The 19,495-nt window shown below is 54.1% G+C and overlaps 6 protein-coding genes across 6 annotated transcripts; 3 read left to right on the top strand and 3 right to left on the bottom strand.

Annotated features, from left to right (window-relative positions):
- Nucleotides 1-6: 6 nt before the first annotated feature.
- STEHIDRAFT_139566 (uncharacterized protein) lies at nucleotides 7-5,047 on the bottom strand. The gene is made up of 5 exons (XM_007304391.1): nucleotides 4,668-5,047; nucleotides 4,424-4,605; nucleotides 3,788-4,249; nucleotides 3,507-3,601; nucleotides 7-3,397 (listed from the first exon to the last, which is right to left on the bottom strand). The coding sequence occupies exons 1-5, from the start codon at nucleotides 4,714-4,716 to the stop codon at nucleotides 502-504; spliced, it is 3,684 nt and encodes a 1,227-aa protein (XP_007304453.1). The 5' UTR covers nucleotides 4,717-5,047; the 3' UTR covers nucleotides 7-501.
- A 414-nt stretch (nucleotides 5,048-5,461) lies between these two features.
- On the bottom strand, nucleotides 5,462-7,849 carry STEHIDRAFT_97644 (uncharacterized protein). Its single transcript, XM_007304390.1, has 6 exons — nucleotides 7,359-7,849; nucleotides 6,962-7,259; nucleotides 6,689-6,901; nucleotides 6,075-6,457; nucleotides 5,903-6,035; nucleotides 5,462-5,836 (listed from the first exon to the last, which is right to left on the bottom strand). Exons 1-5 carry the CDS (start codon nucleotides 7,782-7,784, stop codon nucleotides 5,928-5,930), a joined length of 1,428 nt encoding a protein of 475 aa, XP_007304452.1. The 5' UTR covers nucleotides 7,785-7,849; the 3' UTR covers nucleotides 5,462-5,836; nucleotides 5,903-5,927.
- Nucleotides 7,850-8,758: 909 nt separating this feature from the next.
- Nucleotides 8,759-12,627, bottom strand: STEHIDRAFT_79483 (terpenoid cyclases/Protein prenyltransferase). The gene is made up of 10 exons (XM_007303999.1): nucleotides 12,312-12,627; nucleotides 12,063-12,218; nucleotides 11,905-11,988; nucleotides 11,245-11,828; nucleotides 11,093-11,180; nucleotides 10,897-11,012; nucleotides 10,716-10,834; nucleotides 9,693-10,645; nucleotides 9,143-9,622; nucleotides 8,759-9,054 (listed from the first exon to the last, which is right to left on the bottom strand). Exons 1-8 carry the CDS (start codon nucleotides 12,593-12,595, stop codon nucleotides 10,472-10,474), a joined length of 1,605 nt encoding a protein of 534 aa, XP_007304061.1. The 5' UTR covers nucleotides 12,596-12,627; the 3' UTR covers nucleotides 8,759-9,054; nucleotides 9,143-9,622; nucleotides 9,693-10,471.
- Nucleotides 12,628-13,364: 737 nt separating this feature from the next.
- On the top strand, nucleotides 13,365-13,883 carry STEHIDRAFT_121675 (uncharacterized protein; the record flags this gene model as incomplete). Its single annotated transcript, XM_007304389.1, has 2 exons — nucleotides 13,365-13,499; nucleotides 13,563-13,883. Coding segments are annotated over 2 exons (384 nt in total), but the record flags the coding sequence as incomplete, so codon positions are not given.
- A 101-nt stretch (nucleotides 13,884-13,984) lies between these two features.
- STEHIDRAFT_57686 (general substrate transporter) lies at nucleotides 13,985-15,973 on the top strand (the record flags this gene model as incomplete). The annotated part of the gene is made up of 7 exons (XM_007303942.1): nucleotides 13,985-14,203; nucleotides 14,261-14,491; nucleotides 14,554-15,075; nucleotides 15,147-15,257; nucleotides 15,318-15,398; nucleotides 15,463-15,742; nucleotides 15,822-15,973. 7 exons carry the CDS (start codon nucleotides 13,985-13,987, stop codon nucleotides 15,971-15,973), a joined length of 1,596 nt encoding a protein of 531 aa, XP_007304004.1.
- A 175-nt stretch (nucleotides 15,974-16,148) lies between these two features.
- On the top strand, nucleotides 16,149-19,490 carry STEHIDRAFT_121672 (uncharacterized protein). The gene is made up of 3 exons (XM_007304388.1): nucleotides 16,149-17,129; nucleotides 17,192-18,335; nucleotides 18,438-19,490. Exons 1-3 carry the CDS (start codon nucleotides 16,878-16,880, stop codon nucleotides 19,142-19,144), a joined length of 2,103 nt encoding a protein of 700 aa, XP_007304450.1. The 5' UTR covers nucleotides 16,149-16,877; the 3' UTR covers nucleotides 19,145-19,490.
- The last annotated feature ends 5 nt before the right edge of the window (nucleotides 19,491-19,495 follow it).

The following is a 19,495-nucleotide window of genomic DNA, read 5'->3' as shown; positions in this document are numbered from 1 at the left end:
GAATAAGGCATATTAAGATATATAAGACGGTGCGCCACGTCGCACGAAATAAGTACTTGGTTGGGCACAAGGGTGAGCTAGTGAAGGTAGTTCGGGGAGAAACAGTCCGCGTTTGCAGAGTTTGGGTGTAAGTACGTGGTATGCAAATATGAGATTCAGAGGTAGATTGTGTGATATGTAGACTTGCGGGACGATGTGGTGCTATGTGGTGGTGAGAGATCATGCGGAGAGACAGAGAGATAGGGCGAGGCATAGGTGGAAGGGAAATGAACCGTACGGCGCAAAGGGGATAGTAGTGTGTGGGTGTTCCGAGTGAGCGATCAAAAGCGGGAGAGCAAGACATATATGGGACGAGAGCAGAGTCCAAGTAGGAGGTGCACAAGACAGGTACAGAAACAATGGAGAAGATAATGAAGAGATGGGGGCTATATACTCACGAGAATACGTGACGAGGAAGAGAGAAAGGCGCGCGAGCGAGTAGGTGGCCCCCGGTCATGAGTGTCATGATGCGTCATCATCCACAACAATGGTAACACCCTCATCCGCCCCTTCGTCCTGCTCAAGTATGGGTATCGAAATTGAGGGAGGGCCACCATGACCGTTGATGGTGATTGACGAGGACGATGTGGTCTCATCATCTTCGTCCGCCTCGAGAACATCAGGCTCAAGACTTAGTCCATTGAGCCGCAGAGTCAACTCTGGTTGCAGAGCAGAGTCCGACTCTGCAGCTGTTGATGACGTGAAGAACCCAAGACCCTGTCCAGGCGAACCGACGAAAGCTTCCGACACGGGTCTACTGGGAACAGAGACCGAGCTGCCTACACCTGGAGCAGCAGACCTAAATAGCTTCCCCGCGTCCATCGAGGCGCCCCTCTCCCTTCTTTCATCACGAGCCTGAGTCCCATTAGAAGCCTCAGCCATCTTCCTCCTCTTCTCTCCCACCTTCCATATCACATCTTTCAGCTCCTGCACTACCTCGCCTCCAGGACCCCATCTCTCCCTCCTGCCACTTCCCTCACCCTCTCCGTCAAGCGAAGCATCATTTGAGTCCAGAGAGCCCATGATGCCGGCCACCGACCCACCGCTCTCCCTCCTCGCCTTCGCAAGCTTGATCCTCTCCTCCCTACTCAACTTGCTCCTCTCCCTCGTAAATTTCCCCACCGAACTCTCCGCCTCGAATACCTGTTCGATCGGCATCGGGATAGAAAGCTCTCCATCTTCGTCCTCGCCGCCCAACTTGAGTCCTAGACCATGGTCGAGTTCAGGCTGGTGGCCCTCCACCAAGACTGCATCCCCATCTCCGGTGACAGGCATCTTCGGGAATCCGATGGAGTGTGGCCGGTCGGAGTCCAAGTCTTCGCTACCAGCGTCGGGTCCTAGTGCAGGGACTTCATCCTCAGAGGTCGACGAAGACTTGGAATGAGAGCCTAAATGAGGGTGACGAGGAGAGACGATCTCGAGGAGTCGTTCCCGACCGCGTTCACATTCCCGAAGTGCAAGTCCGAGCTCACGACGGAGTCGCTCATAAGCCTCCAGCGCTTCGTGCTGCTGCTGCTGCTGCTCGCCACCGTGGCCCTGCGCATCTGTACCCTCAGTCGGAGACACACCCTCAGCCTCTCCATCGCCTTCTCCATCGCTCAGCGCACCCACACAAAGCTCGAGCTGCATATGCGCATCGTGCAACGCCCCCGAGATCGCATCCACATGTTCCGCAAACCTCGCAAGATGACTCGGGACCGGCGCGAAATCCCTCATCTCCTCCATCGTCCGCTTTCTCGAAATGACCCTGTTGATCGAGTTCAACGAAGACGGAGTGGGCGCGAACTTTGCCGCAGCGGACGCCGCTAGACCACCCTGGAACGCCGAACCGTTCCCGTTCGCGAGTTGGGCCTCGTTGTCCGAGTCGTCGGCGTCTTCGCCACTGAAGTATGATGCGAGGTGACTGCGACTGTGTCGGAATGGTTGGATTGGTCCGTCCAGAGCGGGACTGGGCGTCTGGTCACGAAGTCTCTGGCCTTCTACCTCGTCCAGAACTTGACATAGTCCCACGACCGCACCCGCTAACGCGCTCGTCAATAATCCCATCACGCTCCTCACATCCTCCCAATACACATCTTCATAGTCGTCTTCTTCCACAAACCGCAGGGCGAGAAGATGAGACGCGGCATAACGTTTGGAAGAGAGCGCGGATTGGAGAGCATTGTGCAGGGTAGAGAGCGACAGCGGGTGCCTAGGTTGCGCTTGATGTATCGTCGTAGAATGCGTCGAAGAGGGCGACAGTACGGAATTACGGGACGAATTGGCTGGATGGAGGGAGGTGAAGCGGGAAGACGAGGTCATGGAGGATGTATGCGACTGGCCACTTGCACGCGCCGACGGGAACGTCAGCATCGAAAGTCGTTTATCTGATGCTCGTGGCGAAGACTGAGGTCCATAAAAGGCTTTAGAGTGACGTTTATGCACCGGCGATTCCTGCGAACTCGTAGGCGATCCAAAGGGAAACGTTCCGGACCCTGAACCAGAGCCTTGAGACGATCCGGAATCTCTGGCCCGTTTGACCATGTCCAATCCTCCGCTCCGTCTATTTCTCTTCATCTCCAACGCCGCAGCTCCAAACGCACCGGCCACAACATCTCCATCCCTCTCATCAGGCGTGACAGGCAAGGACTTCCCTCCACCCATTATCGGTGTCAACCTCGGCGGACCCAGAGTCGAGCCCGAACCAGATGGTGGTGCCTTCTCCGATGCTGATGATGACGAAGTCTCGTTCCCCTCTTCCAGCTCCTCGACATCAGGCAAGGGCGAAGCCGGGGCCGACGTGCTCCCCAAACCCAAACCCAGACCCGCACCCACAGCCAAACTCGATGATGACGCAGAGAACGAAGAACTATCCAGAAGGGCGCTCAAATCCGACCTCCTCTTCTCCCTCCTCTTCAACACCTGCTTCGACGGACTCCCCGCCTCCGCCAGCGCCGTATAACTACTACTCCCCGCAGCCCACGAAGCCCTATTTGCTTTCGTCGCTAAGTTACTTCCTTCTGGCGCAGAGAGCGTCCTCGTCCGTTTCCGTGTCATCGGCAGCGTCATCGGTCTTGTGCTCGTGACCCATCCATTACCAGCGATCTGCCCCGTCTCTCCGCCTCTCCATGACCGTCTCTTCTTTTCATTGTCCGAGGCTGAGTCGAACGAAGGTCCGGAGGGGGAGAGGGAATCGAGTGTGTTGAAAGAAGCGCGGACGGGGGATGGAGGGGCGTACATCTCTGACAGTTGGGCGAGTTCGGTGTGGGAGGCGAGCGCGGATAGGAGTTGGCGGACGTTTTCAGATTGGGATTCGGTCATGTGCAGCGTTGTGTGCAGCGCAACGCGGAGAGAAGTGGACGTTGAGGGAGAAGACGGCCTAGGTAGAATGAATTTGTCGACGTGAAAGGAATCATGCCAGTACAGTGGTTGATTGAGCAATGAAGAAACTAAATTGAAGGAAAAAGGTGGCGAAAAATGTGACGTACCCCCGCTCATCTTTCTCAAGTATAGTGATTGCCTCCTGGACAGCCGAGTCCCATAGATCGCTCGCATTGATGAGTTCGTTGAGAGCGGTGAATGTCTGCCAAACCAACAAAAGAAGCCGCACCGCATTGCATCGTGACGGATCACACGAAGAAGGCATCATCGTCAGCAAGTGTTCATCTCCACAATGGCCGCAAAAGCAAAGCGAAGGGACCGCAAAGTCTAATAGGGGTCCGGGCCACTATCCCAATAAGCCGTGAAGCTGCTGAGGACGTGGACTCACAGGTTCAACGACATCAGGCTTGCTCGCCGGAGTACCGACTCCATGCCCTTGCACCGTCTGTCCTCTCATAACATACGCCGCCGTCCCAAACAACACCACAAAAAGCAACGATCCACAAAGCAACGCCATAACCGCCACCGCCGCCAACACCACACTCCAATTCGTTATCGGCAAGCTCGAGCCTCCGCCAAAGCCAGCACCACCGGGTATATGTGAATATGAGGAGTCGGAAGCAGATCTTGAGTGTGCTTGGGCTTGGGCTCGGCGTGATAGGGTGGATGGGTAGGATGGACCGGTGAGGTGGAGGGCGGGCGGTGTTTGGGAGGGTGGCCATGAGCGGCGGGAGGCGGTTGCGGGGGTAGAGAGGGAGGGGGAGAGGAGGGAAGAGGAGATGACGACGTATTTGAAGCGTTCTGCGAATTCGCGGTTGGGGAGGGCATGCTTTGACGCGGATAGTAGGGTCTAGGAAGGTGAGGATGCATATTAATATCAAGCGTTCTGAGGGAAGAGCTGACGTATTGTGCGACTGATTGGGACGTGTCGTAGGATATTCTTAGAATTGCTCAAGAGGACGGAGGACGGCCGAAGTCTTCGCGTACGCGGTCGCCTTGGCTTCACAAGAAACGAAGAACGCACCTCAACGAACTGGATCATGGCTGGCGGAAGTAGATGCAACAACCCAAAGAACCTATCGTCCCCCTCTACGCCCTCCCCTTTTACTTCGACTCCATTCTCATCCTCGTCCTCCTCGTCCTCCGATTGTGGAAAAGGCAAGTCGGACATAGTCCCGGGCATCAACTCGACGCCCTCTCCCGTTTCTGCACGCCATTAGAACAGAAGTCAGCCTTCAGATATGTGAGTACAACGGAATGAGACGCACGCTTCAGATACTGTTCTAGCGGATGCTCGTCGAAAACAGGTTGAGCCATGTATTGTAATTACCGCCCGGTCGTGTGCTTGGCTCTGTCCTGTCGTGCGTATCGGTTCGTTACGGTTTCTCCTGTTAGCGTCAAATTGACGACAACAGCAGCAGTAGATGTCGGACTTGGACTTGTGTAGACAAAATAGGTATAAAAGCCAAGTTAAAAAATCGCAAAAATTATGTTCAAGTCAAGAGTAAGGTTCTGATTGCGTGTTGCTGGTGGTGGCGGTTGAGAGTAAAAAGTGAAACGAAAGGAGCAGCGTTCTGACGCGCGACAAAGGCAGAAGCGAAGAGCACGAAGATGGTACGCAGGGAGAAAATGACAGAAAGCGAGCGGGATGGGGGGAGAAGCGACGAGGGCGTCGACAGGACGCTCGAGGCTCAGGAGCCTTACACGCGCTCACCGCACTTTCTCACGCAATAAAGTTGCCCATTACGTTTGTACGCAGCGACCAGAACCCATTGAACCCACTCGCACTGCCGCACGCTGCGCGCACTGGTCCGTGAAAGAAATTTCAGGAAAGGCCTCCGATGGATAACGAAGGGGAACATGTTGTGGAAAAGGTGCAAGCCGTAAACTGGAGTTGTTTGTTTGACAGCTTTCACCATTCTTCATGATCAAGGCTGTCAGTCCATCGTTACGACGGCGAACTTCTAGCCGCCATCGCTTCGGAACCACACACCATTAGCGAGTCGGTCAACAGAGAATTGAAAAAATCACAGCATAAATCCGATGGGGGTGCAAATCCGGGGGAAAACAACAGACGGTTGGATATCCATGTATTCGCGCACCTCATGCTACAGATGTACCCTAGTATGTACCCCGAAGCTGTAAAGTGGTTTGAACACCAGATCAAAGAAATATGAGCACGGAAAGAGTGAAGGTCATCATAAGAGAAACGTATACGTTGTGCGGCGTAGAAAAATGGACGAGGAGAGGAGAGTAAGAAAAGAGAGACTATGGATGCATATAAGTCAAGGATTGTAGTAGTGTGCAGAACAGCGCTGTAAGTGTAATTGTAAACGTGAACCTTGAGAAACCTTTAGATATTCGACGACGAAAGAAAAGAGTGAAAGTATGGAGGGGATATATCGTCGTCGTCGTGATCGAGCAAGACGGTTGAGACCTGAAGAAGTATCCGTGATATAGTGAGTGGAAGGCTAGCAATCATGACCGAACGAAAAAGAGCCACCTGAACTGAGGTAAGCAGAACACATCTAAGAAGCTGCCATGATCGCCTGCGTCTTCACATTCGCCTCCACCAGCGCCTTCTCAAACGCCTCCAAATGCTCCTTGACGAACGCTCGCCCATCCACCCTTCTCGTCTTCACCGGCGTCGCGCTCCCACTCCCGCCGCCCCCAACGAGTGCATCTCCATCAGCCAACCCAGCATCCCATCTCTCAATCCTCACCCTGCTCCTCTCCGCCGTCTCCCACTCCTGTCTCCACCCACCCAGCTTATTCTTCAGCGCCCTGATCTTCCGTCCTGCATCCGTCGTCTTCGCGCCGTTCACCTGTGCATGCTCCGAAATCGTCGAAAGGCTGCTAATGAGAGACGCCGTACAGGTCCTCAGATGCGCAAGTTGGGGAATCGTTTTAGCTGGCGTGAGTGGCTGAGTTATCGGTGGCGGAGGCGGCAGATGCAATGAGTTCTGGCCGCGTGTGTGAGAGCGTGAACGCGGTTGAAGTTCTGATTCCGAGAACGACGTCTGAGCGGGCGTGGGCGAAGTAAGGAACGTCGGATCGTCTCCCCCATGCTCCGTCTGCCTGTCCAGGTCCTCGAGCGTCAACTCGCGATCCCCGTCCAAATCGTACGGATCCTCCTCCCTCTCCCTCTCCTCTTCATCCTCCCTCATATGCTGATCCGGATCGACCTCCCAGTCGCCCGAGTTCTCTTCCGGCAGACTATCCAGCGTCCCCGCTCTCTGTAATCCGTTCACCACAGAGCCGGTCCTCGCGTGTCCTCCGCCGGTTACACCAGGTGTAGTAGGGGCGGGGTTGTCCATCAGGTCTTCCACTGGGTCCAATTCGTCGAGGCTCGCAAGGGCATCGTTCCCACCAGCCTCACCCGCAATCCTCCTGAATTCCCTCTCGTACTCCAACAGTTCCCGCACCTGCTCCTCCCTATTCCTCGTCGTCTCCTCTATCTTTCTAATCATATCGAGGGTGATGTTTTCTAAAGCCTGTTGCCCTCCGCCAGGACCAGACGAAGTAGGCAACCCCGAAATCGAAGTGATCGAAGACGACGGACGATGAGAGGCTGATCCAGGGAAAGAAGGAGACGTAGCAGTGGCGTAGGAGTCTGTATCCAGTCGACGAAGATGATCGAGGAACTTCTCCGTGCTCTCCAAACTCTGCGATAATATCGCCATCGCATCCGGTTGCGGAGGTCCCGAGCCTCGACGTGGTGTAGAAGACGAGCGCACGGGGCTTCCAAACGAAGGATCGACATCCCTGTTTATGTCCCTTGAGCCGAGAGCACCTCCCCCAGGCGAAGAAAGTGTTGACATCGAAGTAGAGTGTGGCGTTCCGAGTGCGACCTCAAGTGTCTCTCCTCCAAGGCCTGAACCATCAACACCACCTTCAACATCGGCCGCCTGGATGGCTTCGACCTCATGACCCTGGCTTTCATCAGCGGCAGGTACAACGGTCCCAGCAGAAGGACTAGACACGACCCCATCTCCGTCAATGCCCTCCGCGCCCTCGTCATACTCGATCCCAAACTCCTCCGCGAGCATCTTCGACCCCGCACTCGGTTCCGGCAATAGCGCAACAGCCAACTCATGCGCCAACGAGAACCTGCTTCCTCCTCCACCTGCCCCACCTCCACCACCCCCTCCTCCGCCTCCGCCCAATCCTACCAAAGCCTCGAGAGAATCGCCGTTCCCAGATATCGAATCGCGTAGAGATGTAGCGGACCGGTTACGTTTGATGCTGCTATGGTGGCCTGATGAAGATTTGGAGTTGGGGCGGGTGGAGGTGGAGACGGAGAGGAAACGAGAAGGGTTGTTTTTGGATTGGGAACGGGGGGGGCGGGTCGAGGATTGGAAGGGGTCTGAGTCGTCTACTGGCATCGTGATTATTTTGGCTTGCTGGTCTGTGGTTGGGAGTGGGTGAAGACTTCGGGTGAGGACTCAGAGGCGCGTCGGGTGAATGATTGGATGGATACGCGTCGGGCGTCCCGAGTCAATGCGTGTCCACAGGATCTGATTATTACGACTTGTCTCAGTTCTCGATTACGTGTAGCCTGAAGCACACAGAACAGTTCGTACCCAAAGCACCGAGAACAGGTTATAGTTAAAGCAGGAAAGAAAACAAGCAAGAAGGAATGGTCGTGCGATCTCAGAGACAAAACAAGCGAAGACAGGGAAGTGGTGGCACTGAGCAACGCCCGAAATGGCGATCGTGTCGCGTGGCAGCGTGATTTCGGTTGCCATCATCCGCTTCGAGTGAACAAAGGTGTGGCGAGCGCGGAGCCGGCGTTTTGTGTCCTTCCAAGTTCCCGAGCCACACTCAAACCGGTTCACTGTACGATGCCCCCCTGACGGAAACTATCTTGCTGGGGATCATGCTTGGAAAACTTGAACTAGCAGGTGCTTGATTCAGACTTGTGCCTGAGTCGCTTGCGCCTTCAAGTTCGTCTGTGTCTTTGCTTGGTTTTTGCTTTACTGCATTTAATTTAAACTTGAAACCACGGTCCCCAATTAGGCTGAGTCTGAAGCCGCTGCTCAGCTTTTTATCACTATTGCAGCATTTTACTGGCGCACTGCAAGGGCTGGACGACTCATCTTGGTTACCTCATCAATTGCTCGGTCAGCACAGACGTCCCATACTGGCGTCTCCGTGTCGGATTTCTGACGACGCAATTGCATTTGCTGAAGGTCCACCAGAGTCTACAGAGCCTGACAAAGGACATACCTGACTAAAGACTCAAGATGTGGATCAGAAACATAGGACGAGGTCCACCTTCAGCACATCAGTCCGTTTACTTAAATACTGCCTGATGTCTGCTGAAGACCATCCATCCTCAAACTCCATTCTCAGCCCTCGACACAACTACTATCAATCTCTCACATTCAACAACCATCATATCCCCACCCATGTCTGCTCTCGCGATCCCTGAAGGCTCTACAGTTCTCGTCACCGGTGTCAACGGCTACATAGGTTCCCAGACCGCCGAGCAGCTCCTGCTTGCAGGCTACAAAGTCCGTGGAACCGTCCGCGACGCATCTCGCGCACAATGGGTCAAAGAGCTCTTCGACAAGAAGTACGGACCCGGGAAGTTCGAGCTTTTTGTCGTTCCCCACATGAACGCTGACGGAGCCTTTGATGAAGCCGTGAAAGGTCAGTAGTATGCCCCCTATCCAATATCCATGTAGGGTGTGATACAATTCTGCAGCTCAAGCTAACATTGTTTTGTTCGTTTACTTAGGCGTAAGCGGGGTGGCCCACCTCGCCTCCAACGTTTCTTTCTCGCCAGACCCGAACGTCGTCATCCCCGAGACCATTACCGGCGCTCTCAACATCCTCAAATCAGCATCCCGCGAACCTTCCGTCAAACGCGTAGTATACACCTCTTCCGCCATCACCACTGGCTTCGGGCAATCCAACACTCCGTACAGCGTCCCCACCGACTCCTGGAACGACCTCGCCAGCAAGCTCGCGTGGGCGCCTCCACCGTACGAGGACGATCGAAAGTATCTCGTGTATGCGGCGAGTAAGACGGAGGCGGAGAAGGCTTGTTGGAAGTTCGTGGAGGAGGAGAAGCCCCACTTCGAGTTTAGTACGGTCTTGCCATCTGTCACCTTTGGAGCGGCGTTGCACGAGAGTCTGTCGTCGGAGACTTTGACGTGGATGAGGGCGCTGCTGAAGGGAGACTACGACATTCTGAAGAAGCCAGGAGCGGCGCCTTGTAAGTCCTACCTGTCCATCATCATACGTGACATATATCTCTAATTACAGCTTCACCTGTTATACTATAGACTGGTTCGTCGATGTCGTCGATGCTTCCCGTCTTCACATCGCCGCTCTGATCAACCCGACCGTCAAGTCCGAGCGCATCTTCGCCTACTCGGAGACATATAACTGGAGCGCTATCCTCGACATTTTGCGCAATGCCTACCCTGAACGTTCGTGGCCGGAGAATATTCCTGATGAGGCGAAAAATCTGAGTACCATTGAGGGGAGGGACCGTAGCTTGGAGCTGCTGAAGGCTTTGGGGAGGGATAGATACGTTACGCTGGAGGAGTCGGTGAAGGCGAACGCGGCGCAGATCCTTTGAACTGGGTTTTGTCATTGACAGTAGAACTTTAGAGTGGTCTCGGGTAGCTGAGCTCCCATATAAGAATTTGCGGGGTTTGACATATAGCTAGCTACGTATTGCGAGACTAGCCCTCAGTAATCATATAATATACATGCGAGACCACGGGGGGCGAAGGGATCGAAGTAGAGGGGGGAAACAACCCCTCTCGGATTTGGTCTCAAAAGAAGATGGAGCAATGTCCATGTACTAGCAGCCTAAGAGAGCTAGCAATAACTGTTGACGGAGAACGAAACCACCACCACAACGAGTACAGCGGCCTTAAGTGAATACACTATGTACATCCGCACAGTACCCAAACTAATATCCCGTATGAATCTCTGATCGTAGTAGTCAATCCGGTCATACTGTAGAACCCAAAACAACCTACAAATCCTGTGACCCAGCCACCAAGTCGAGTTAATCATGAGGGAAGTGACAGCCCGCTGACCCGCCACGAACTCAACTCGAAGACGCAGCCTGCTCAGACTTCTGCCTTGATTTCTCTGCCTTTTCCTTTGCCTGTTGAGCCTGCTTCTTGGCGAACGCATGCTTCGGAACCGTCTGCTTATAAAAATGCCCAACTATCGCTTCCGTATGCGTGATCGTGAGGTTGAATAATGGGTGTGTTGCGTTCTGTGTGTACGATGGTTCGTTAGCGATCGACGTCAATAGGAAGCAAAGATTAGAGTGAAGTTATACGTACGACACGATTTGAAGCTGGGCCGACAACCTTTGAAGTCCCCTCTTCTTCTGTCCAGCACAACGATTCGATATAGGCCGTCTTGCTCATTTCGAGGTCGGATAGTTGATTACTCTCTGGAGCTGATCAAAACAAATGAAGTCGACGTTCGTACTGGTGAAAAAGTGGCGAAAGAGAGGCATACCAGAATTTACCCACGTGTCTGTCAACTCTACCTTCCTCTCTTTCGAGGGAAAGACTCGATGCTGAGCGGCAGAAAGGCCGGACAGACAGTATAGTGTGTGATACGAGTCAGCGTTTCTACATCGCCGCCATACGCAGGAATGAGCAAGCGGCTAGGAGGAAAGAGACACATTACGGAGAGGTACAGGCATACGTACTTTGGTGGCTTGTCACGGAGACCTCCAGCCGCATGTTGGCCCGCTATAAGGATATACTCCTGCAAAGCTCGACGATTGAACACCGAGTCTAAGCTCACGTGAGTTGATATTGCCCCCGCGGTGATACTAACAGCAGCATGCATCTCACTCACCATCTACGTCATCCCACTCTTCCTCCTCAGCATCCATGTCGTCCTTCTCTGACTCGCCTTCCTGTGAATGAGAATGGGGGAAATCATAGCCACTAACACCCAGCGCCTCCAGCAACGCAAACTCCCCTCCGACCCACCACGCATAACATCCATCTACCAACTTATTCGTCCGGCCTTTGAACCCTCCCAATTCGGATTCAGAGCCTTGCATGTATACAAGCCAGCGTAATAGCGATCGGAGGTTTATTGAAGGGGTTTGTCGTGGCGTCGAGGACTCGGGTGAAGATGTTGATGAAGGAAGGAAAGGAGCGAGTAGAATCCAAGATGCCAAAGCGCAGAACGTATATCCTCCGTGCGCTTCACCCAGGTTTGGGCGTGGAGACGGGAGACATGTTGTTGGTGGCTCTATCGATGACGATGACTCATCCGGTATAGATATGGTCGCTGGGAAGTAGGGATGTGAGGCGGAGGCAAAGCCGCCTTCGTAGGTTTGACATGAAGCGATAAATGCCGCGGTTCCGGAGACCAGTTCGGGAGTGAGGATGTTGAGAAGGTAGGCAGTTACGAGGAGGCAGTAGATTCCCCTGAGGTAGAGTCAACGAGTAAAGTAGTCATCGCTCAGCAAGCGAGCATGGGAATGTGACAGAGGGAACAACTTACCGAACATCAACTTCGCCGTGGTGAGTTACAAGGAAGGACCCATCGGGCTGTTTGAGCGACATAAACCACCGGTACAACTTCTCTCTATCCATGATCGCGCAGTAAATTAGATCGAAATAGATAATTAAAATGTAACCAGGGTGTCATCGTCGGCTCACCGATCTATTTCATCCCACCCACCTCCTGGACCAGGACGCCCGACAATGGCTAGAGCGCAGACGGAAGCATATGTCGGGAGCAAGTGCGGTGACTGTCCGGGACCACCACCAAAACCACCCTGAGGATGTTGCCATGTCATTATCGTGTCAATTGCTCTGTTCCGTTACGGAGAGGAGACCAGAGCATTAGGGGTCGAATAAAGAACAATCATTCATCGGTGAACCAGATGCGGTCCAGAAACACAATACCTTTGTTTGTTGCTGGGATCGATTCCGACTTGGAGGATGCTAAAGCTCTGCAGTGTCCAAAACATAAGCCATGGCTGACTCGCATCTTGGCTCGTGTAGCGAAGAGGAAACCCCTGGATGAGATTGCGAACTAGGAATTGAATGTGTGTGTTTTTATTCAGAGTCGGGTCTGGTGATATTGCTGAGGCGCTGAGCTGAACAGAGGCGAGAATATCCTCAGTATCATGCTGAAGGTCTGATGTTGCCGTTGGATAGCGGTCAATTGGTGTCCGTCGGGAAGCCATTGTTCACAGGTATAAAGTAAAGCGGACGAGCGTTGGATGTGAAGCCTTGAGCGCTTGCAGAGTCAAAGCGCTCAGCTATTGTGATGTTCTATGGTTCCCGATAACCCCCGACATGAGGTTAGGGGCCCCTGCCAAGGTCACACGGCCCGCAACGCCCCGCTTCACGGCGCACGGTGAAATAACTGGTGGGCTCATGACCTGCTCTGTTTGAAAACGCCGTAAAGGTATATATAATCCGCGTCCTCTCCGGTATTATAGGCCATATCTCTCTCTTTCCTTCCCCCCACGTCTCCCTTACATCCGTTCTCGCTGTTCGCGACGTCGTTCAGACCCCGCCCGACGTCGGTACCGATGTTGCCGACGCCATCGGGCCTGGCTAAATCAAACCTCCAGTGCCCCGGCCAACTTTGATCGCAGCCCCACGTAACCCAGCCCCCCTGCCGCCCCCTATGTTCCACAAGCATCGCGATTGATTGTGCACGTTTTTGGCCCCACAACGTCCCTTTGACGTGCTCAACAACATCGTATCGTCCTTCCACCCAGCTAATGGAAGCGTCGTATTTTTCAGGGGCATTTCGCGCTGGCTCGATCTTGCTTGTGGGCGTTGTCTACTTTGTCGCCGTCGGGCAGAGGCCCCAGTTGTGCGGCTGGGAAGCATACCTAGTCGCTAGACAAACCATGTATTTTCTGGGGGGAATTCCTTGCAATAACATCATTCCCTGTAATGGCAATTCGCTTCGAGAACCAAGCACAGACCTCCAGCTGAGTCCGTTTTTTTTCTTCCCTTTGCGTCATTTGCGGTTCTTTTCCGTTCCGAGAGTCCGACGCCGCCTCCCGTCTCGTCCTCGGTCTGACGCTGCTCGAGACGGTCGTGAACGACATCTTCGAAGTCGCGGTGAAAGAGGTATCTCCATGTTTTGTGACTATCGCTGAGCGTTGAGTTCGGGTGAGGTTTATTCACGTATAGCTCTGTCGGTTCGCCGAAGTCCACGATCGAGTTTCCTCCGCTGCCCCACAGCAAAGCCCCCCGCCCACTCGTGGGGCCTCCAGGAACGCCTCCGCGAATGGGTTCACCCCGACACCTGTCCGCTGTCCGGAGCTGCTTTGCCTCGGCACATCCATTTTTCCTGGCTGCTCGCCCCAGTCCGCTCTCGGACGCTCGACAGTTTTTCGAAATCATGCCTTCCATTACCGCCAGGAGCTCTGGGGTATATAAGCTCCCCAGTTCTCACAGTTCTTCCTCCACCGTTTCCCCCTCATTCCCCCACACGCCCCACCTCCAGATTCTCTTCTCCCCACCCATTCTGGCCCCTTCTCCGCGTCCGAGCTCTCACGGTACTCCTCACGCTTCTACTCACACGACGCTCTTGACCCGATAAAGCTTTCATCATGGGTGGTGGCGGCGCTGCTGAACTCAATTCGAACGTCTTTAACAAGACGTATCGTCGCGCTCTTATTTTCTGTGGTTGTGCTGTTATCGGCGCCGTTCTCTACGGTTACGATGGCACGTACTATACCTCTATTCTCGATATGGACAAGTTCGCCCTCGATTACGGTGACGAACAGTCAGACGGTTCTTACGCCATATCTACGCGAGTTCGCTCGGTGGTGCGTGTATTTTTTTTTCTTGCTCTTCTTTCGTCTCACGTAATTTTCCCTCTCCAGACCACATCTATAGTGCAAGCCGGCGAGGTTGTTGGTGCGCTTGTCGCTGGTCCCATCGGTGACTGGGCAGGTCGCAAGGGCGGTATCTCCGCTGCTTGCCTCCTTGTCACTCTCGGTGTCATCCTCCAGATGATCGTCGCCGGTTCCGTCCCATTGCTTGCCACCGGTCGTGCCGTACTCGGTATGGGCATCGGTTGTATCTCTAACGCCGTCCCACTCTACCTCTCCGAGGTAGGTATTCTTGTTCATTTACAGGGTCATTTGCTGCAGTTCTGACGAGACTTCTCCGCTAGATTCCTCCCGTCGCTATTCGTGGTTCCGTCGTCGGCAGCTGGCAGCTCATGTTGGCAATCGGTCAGGTTATCGGTGCTTGTGTCGGTCAAGGCACCCACAAAATGACCAACACTGGAGCCTACCGTATCCCTATGGGTCTCAACCTCGTCATCGTCCTTTTGCTCTTCCTCGGCATCTGGTTAATCGCCCCCGAGTCTCCTCGCTGGCTCATGTCCAAGGGTCGCGACGAGCAAGCTATCAAGGCCCTGGAGCGCATTAACGCCGACGCCGACGACGTCCAAACTGCCGTCGAGGAGCAATACAACATCTTCGTCAAGGCCAAAGAGGACGAGGAGCGCTGGACCAACAACGAGCCCTCAAGGTGGACCGATCTTTTCCATGGCACAACTAGGCGCAAGTTCCTCTGTGCCGTGGGTATCCTGATCGCTCAGCAGATCGGTGGCGTCCAATTCATTTTCTCGTACACGACTACTTTCCTCGGTGATGTTGGCATTGGTGACCCTTTCACGATCACGATCATCGTACGCAGAATTCTGTTTTATTTTTTCGAGTCCAGTGCTGACAATTTGTTTGGACTTCTCTCTATCTGTAGGTTGATATTGTCGAGGTTATTGGTGTCATCTGCTCGTTCTTCCTCGTCAACCGGTTCGGACGTCGGCCGCTCTTACTCATCACGAGCGCGTTCATGACCGCCTTCCTCATTGTGAGCTTTCCTCGACTTCCTGCATTTCTCTGTAGAGCGATTCTAAACTGCGATTCCCAGATTGTTGGCGCCATGGGCTCCCTGCACGGACACCGTACTAAGGCTCAAGACAACCTTGTCGCTGCCGGTATCATTCTCTACGTACGTTATCCTCCCCCTTCGTCGTCTGTGTACCGAGGTTGATGTTATTTCTTCTCTTCTTCAGGTCTTCTTCTTCAACTTGGCATGGGGTCCCCTCGCCTGGGTCGTCGCCACTGAACTCTCCGTCGGCAAGAACCGTCAGAAGATCATGTCCGTCGGTACAGCCTTTTTCTGGCTCTCCGCCTTTGTTGTTACCTTCACCATGCCCTACCTCTACGACGCAACCGAGGCCAACCTCGAGGCGCAGATCGGTTATATCTATGCTGGCGGCTCGTTGATCGGCATGGTCTTCGTGTACTTCTGTATCCCCGAGACCTTGGGCAGGAGTCTGGAGGAGATCAACTGTGCGTATACGATTTCTTCGATTTGCTTACCCGTCTTTCCGGTTTTAGAGCGTTGTGCTAACGGCCAAATTTTATGCAGTGATGATGGACGCGAGGATTCCTACCCGCGAGTGGGCAACTTATGACCTCCTTCGGGACGTCAGGCGCGAGGAGGAGTCGAAGAGGGATGTGCAGCATGTCGAAAATGTTGACCGCACGAAGGAGCTCGACAGCCGCAAGGAGGTCGTATAGTTGCCTTTCTGTCGCTCCCCCTCCTCTTTCCCAATTCTTCTGCCCGTGCTTTCGTGCTTCGAAAATGATACCTCTTCTTTCCAACCTCACACGCACACCCATCTCCCTTATCACGCAATCTGTATTTGTGTCCATATCCCCTCACGCACTCGCACACGTACGCCAAGGCATGTAACGCTAATCCCCACGGTATTTTCCCTCGTACATCCCTCCTCCCTCCTCACTGAGTCCTAGATTATAGAGCTGCTCTGTAATTCATTTCATAGGCCGCCACTAGATTTAGTGTCGTCTGTTCCTCCCTCTCTTCCGTCCGCCATACCTCGTCTTACTCTATTCTTGTCCTCAGTGTTCTATGCTACCGCTCCGGTCGCTTTATTACGATATTTTGGTCTCCTGGGGAAGATGTAGGAATACGATATCAATAACAATCACAATCACAATTGCAACGACAATTGGCAGTTATAACTCGCTCCTTCGTTCGTACGGTGGATGTTGGATGGACGATCGGTTTGCTCGCTGCCTGGGCACACGCTGGCCACATCGTCCCCGTACTTTTGCTCGTACTTGCGCCAGCGGAAGCCAGTCCGGGTGATGTTCCACTTGTTGGCCAGGGCCACAACATGCATCCTAGACCGGGAACTGATCTGTCTCTTGGGTCGACATGTAATAGTGCAAGCAAAACTGGACGATTGAGTATCGATGTTGACGCTCAGTTACCAGACTACTCGCATCCCAGGTCGTTTCCATTCCATCGCCTCTCCCCGCTGTCGCTGTCTGCGCCGCCGCCATCGCTCGTCCTCGGTCGGAACCGTTTCCTCCTGTTGCCCCCCCACTTGCCCAACCTTCGACCTCTCAGACTTCAACGTCTACACTCTCACCCTGCTCACTGAAGCCGCAAAAGACTATGGTGTCAGACGAACTCGCCTCCGTGGCGCCCTGCACGTCCACCCACAACGAATTCGATCCCATCAAGCGCGATATGGTCAATGAATCCGCTGGGAGGTTCATCGGTCCAATGCATCCCAAAGAGTTTCTGCGCAGATACGTACCTGCCCCACCCCCTGACAAAGATGGGAAAAAGCGCGTCCGACCGCCGGGCCCTTATTGGGAAGGACTGAGCGACGCGAAGGTCGAGAACGACATGTATCTACTATACGTGCATATTTTCCTTCATTCCCCTCTTCGTCGCGTCACTTCCTAAATGCTCTCACTGCTCAGATCTCCACTTGCGAGATGTTGGATCCGGAGGGCATCATGAAATATGTGGACACCTCGGGCGTCGTCGATCCGCAGACGGTGCCCCCTGACGTCGAAAACCGCAAAGGCTTGAAGCCCGACATCATGGTCTACGACAGGTCCATGCCGCGTCCGGTCAGCCCCACCACGAATTTTGCTTGCTGCGACCGGTACGACGAGATCAAGATCAAATCAAGCGACGACCCGTTCTGCGACATTGTTGACAAGACGTCTACCGACGCATTCCCCTTTGAAAGGGCGTCAGCGAACGGGATGGACACTCGCGGCCAGATCTGCGCGTACACCAGTGCCCTCTTTCAGCTTCAGTTTCGGTTCTTTGCCTTCTCGGTCCTCATTATCAAGAATCGTGCTCGACTCATTCGATGGGACCGCTCCGGGGCCGTCATCACGAAGGCCTTCCTCATACTGGGCCGGCCCTGGTTGACCGAATTCATATGGAGGTATAACCATCTCACCCGCGCCCAGCGCGGACACGACGACACCGTCGAGCCAATTCCCGCTTCCAAGCCCGAAGTCTTGGAAGCTCGCCTTGCGCTCGACGACGGAGAGACGGAGTTCGAAGAGACAGGACAGCTTTACTACATCCGCATGAGGCCTCCTGCCGCTCCCGCTCCTGGTCCGGACATTCAGCCTACGAAATCGTTCTACATCGACCCGCAATCCCCTCTCTCCGAATTTGATTTCATCGTCGCGGCGCCGAGGCTCATGTTTGACCGAGGTCCCTTTGGACGGCGGACACGCCCGTTCCGCGCTTACCACTGTCTGAGCCAACGCGTTTGCTTTCTCAAAGACACACACCGGGTCGTCTCCTCTGACCATGAAGCGGAGCACGAGATCCTCAACAAACTGCATAGTAAGGGCGTGCAGCGCATACCTACCGTGTACTGCGCCTGGGATGTTATGCCACATGGCGAATCCAGCGACACCATCCTCCACACCGCCGTCGATGCTGCCGGCCTCTTACTTCCTAGGGGCGTGAGATACTTGTCCAGGATTCGAAGAGTTCTCCGTCCATACAGGCTGGTTTCGTACGAGGTCGCGACCAAACTCTGGAGGTTCAAGTGCTGGAAGCAAGTTATTCAGGTTATATATGATGTCCTCCAAGGTGCGTGTCGTGTCTATCGCCATCGAAGTTTAATCCTTGAGCGAGATGTGATTAACTATGAGGTTTGTACTGACTTGTCTGTTCACCTTTCTGATGTCGCAGTGCTTGCCAGTCTCGAGGAGGCCGGGTATCGCCACTGGGACATCAGCGTCGGCAACGTCATGATCTACGAGGATCGCGGTTTCCTCATCGACTTCGACATGAGCCAGCAGATCGAACGCCTAAACCGGGGTCAACCGAGAGCTGTCGACCAAACTGGCACTTGGCAATTCATCTCCGCCGCAAGGCTGCAGGACCCGGCCGCACCACATCTCCTTGTGGACGACATGGAGTCGCTATTCTGGGTTCTGCTCTGGCTCGCGCTACACCACAGTAGCCATTCGGTCCGCCATACAAGACTCCGCTCGCTGTTCCATTATATCTTTGATGAGCTTTCCGTGCAGACGGAAGGTCCACCTCAGGGCGGTGCTCACAAGCTGTTGATACACCATGAAGGATTGGCCCATGTACCGACAGCCTTCGCGCCCATCAATTTGAACAGCGCCCTCAACGACATGCTCGAGTTGCTCAGGCCACGTTACAAAACGCGTTTGGTGTGGGTCCCGGAAGACGCTGCGTTCGATGCGGAACGGAAGGGGTTTCTGGAGACGAACGAGAAGATTCTAAGTTTCATTGCGAAGACGACTGCGCTTTCCGACATACTCGAGCCATACTTGACGATGACCTGGCAGGATGACGACGGTCCGATCGACAACCCGTTCCCACGCGATGCTCACTACGCCTACAAGAGGGACTCGGAGTCGGCCTAGCTCAACGAGGACGAAAAGGTGGAGGATTTGGAAGGGGGCAGGACGCAGGACACTATACCGCCGCGGAAGAAGAGGAAAACGGAGGAAGGGTCAAGTTCTGAGAGCGATCGTACGGTGCTTACCGAGGTTTGGGAGGACGAGTGCCCGGACAGCAATGGAGTCCGAGGGAGAGATGGAGGAGGTTAAGTAGGACACGAATTTTGGTCATGGTTCGCCGCATCGTATTAGTAGCGTAGTAAACTCATGTATATACAATATCCACCCTCCTCTCGGACTGACCAGATCTACAGCCTGTAACTTCGGCGAGCTCGTCTGGCGGTTCCGGTGGAGGGCCGGCTGTTTGCAAACTGG

The sequence above is a fragment of the Stereum hirsutum genome, assembly GCF_000264905.1.
Source record: "Stereum hirsutum FP-91666 SS1 unplaced genomic scaffold STEHIscaffold_7, whole genome shotgun sequence".
Taxonomy (NCBI): domain Eukaryota; kingdom Fungi; phylum Basidiomycota; class Agaricomycetes; order Russulales; family Stereaceae; genus Stereum; species Stereum hirsutum.
Note: the sequence above shows the minus strand (reverse complement) of the source record. Positions and strands in the feature narration are given on the sequence as shown.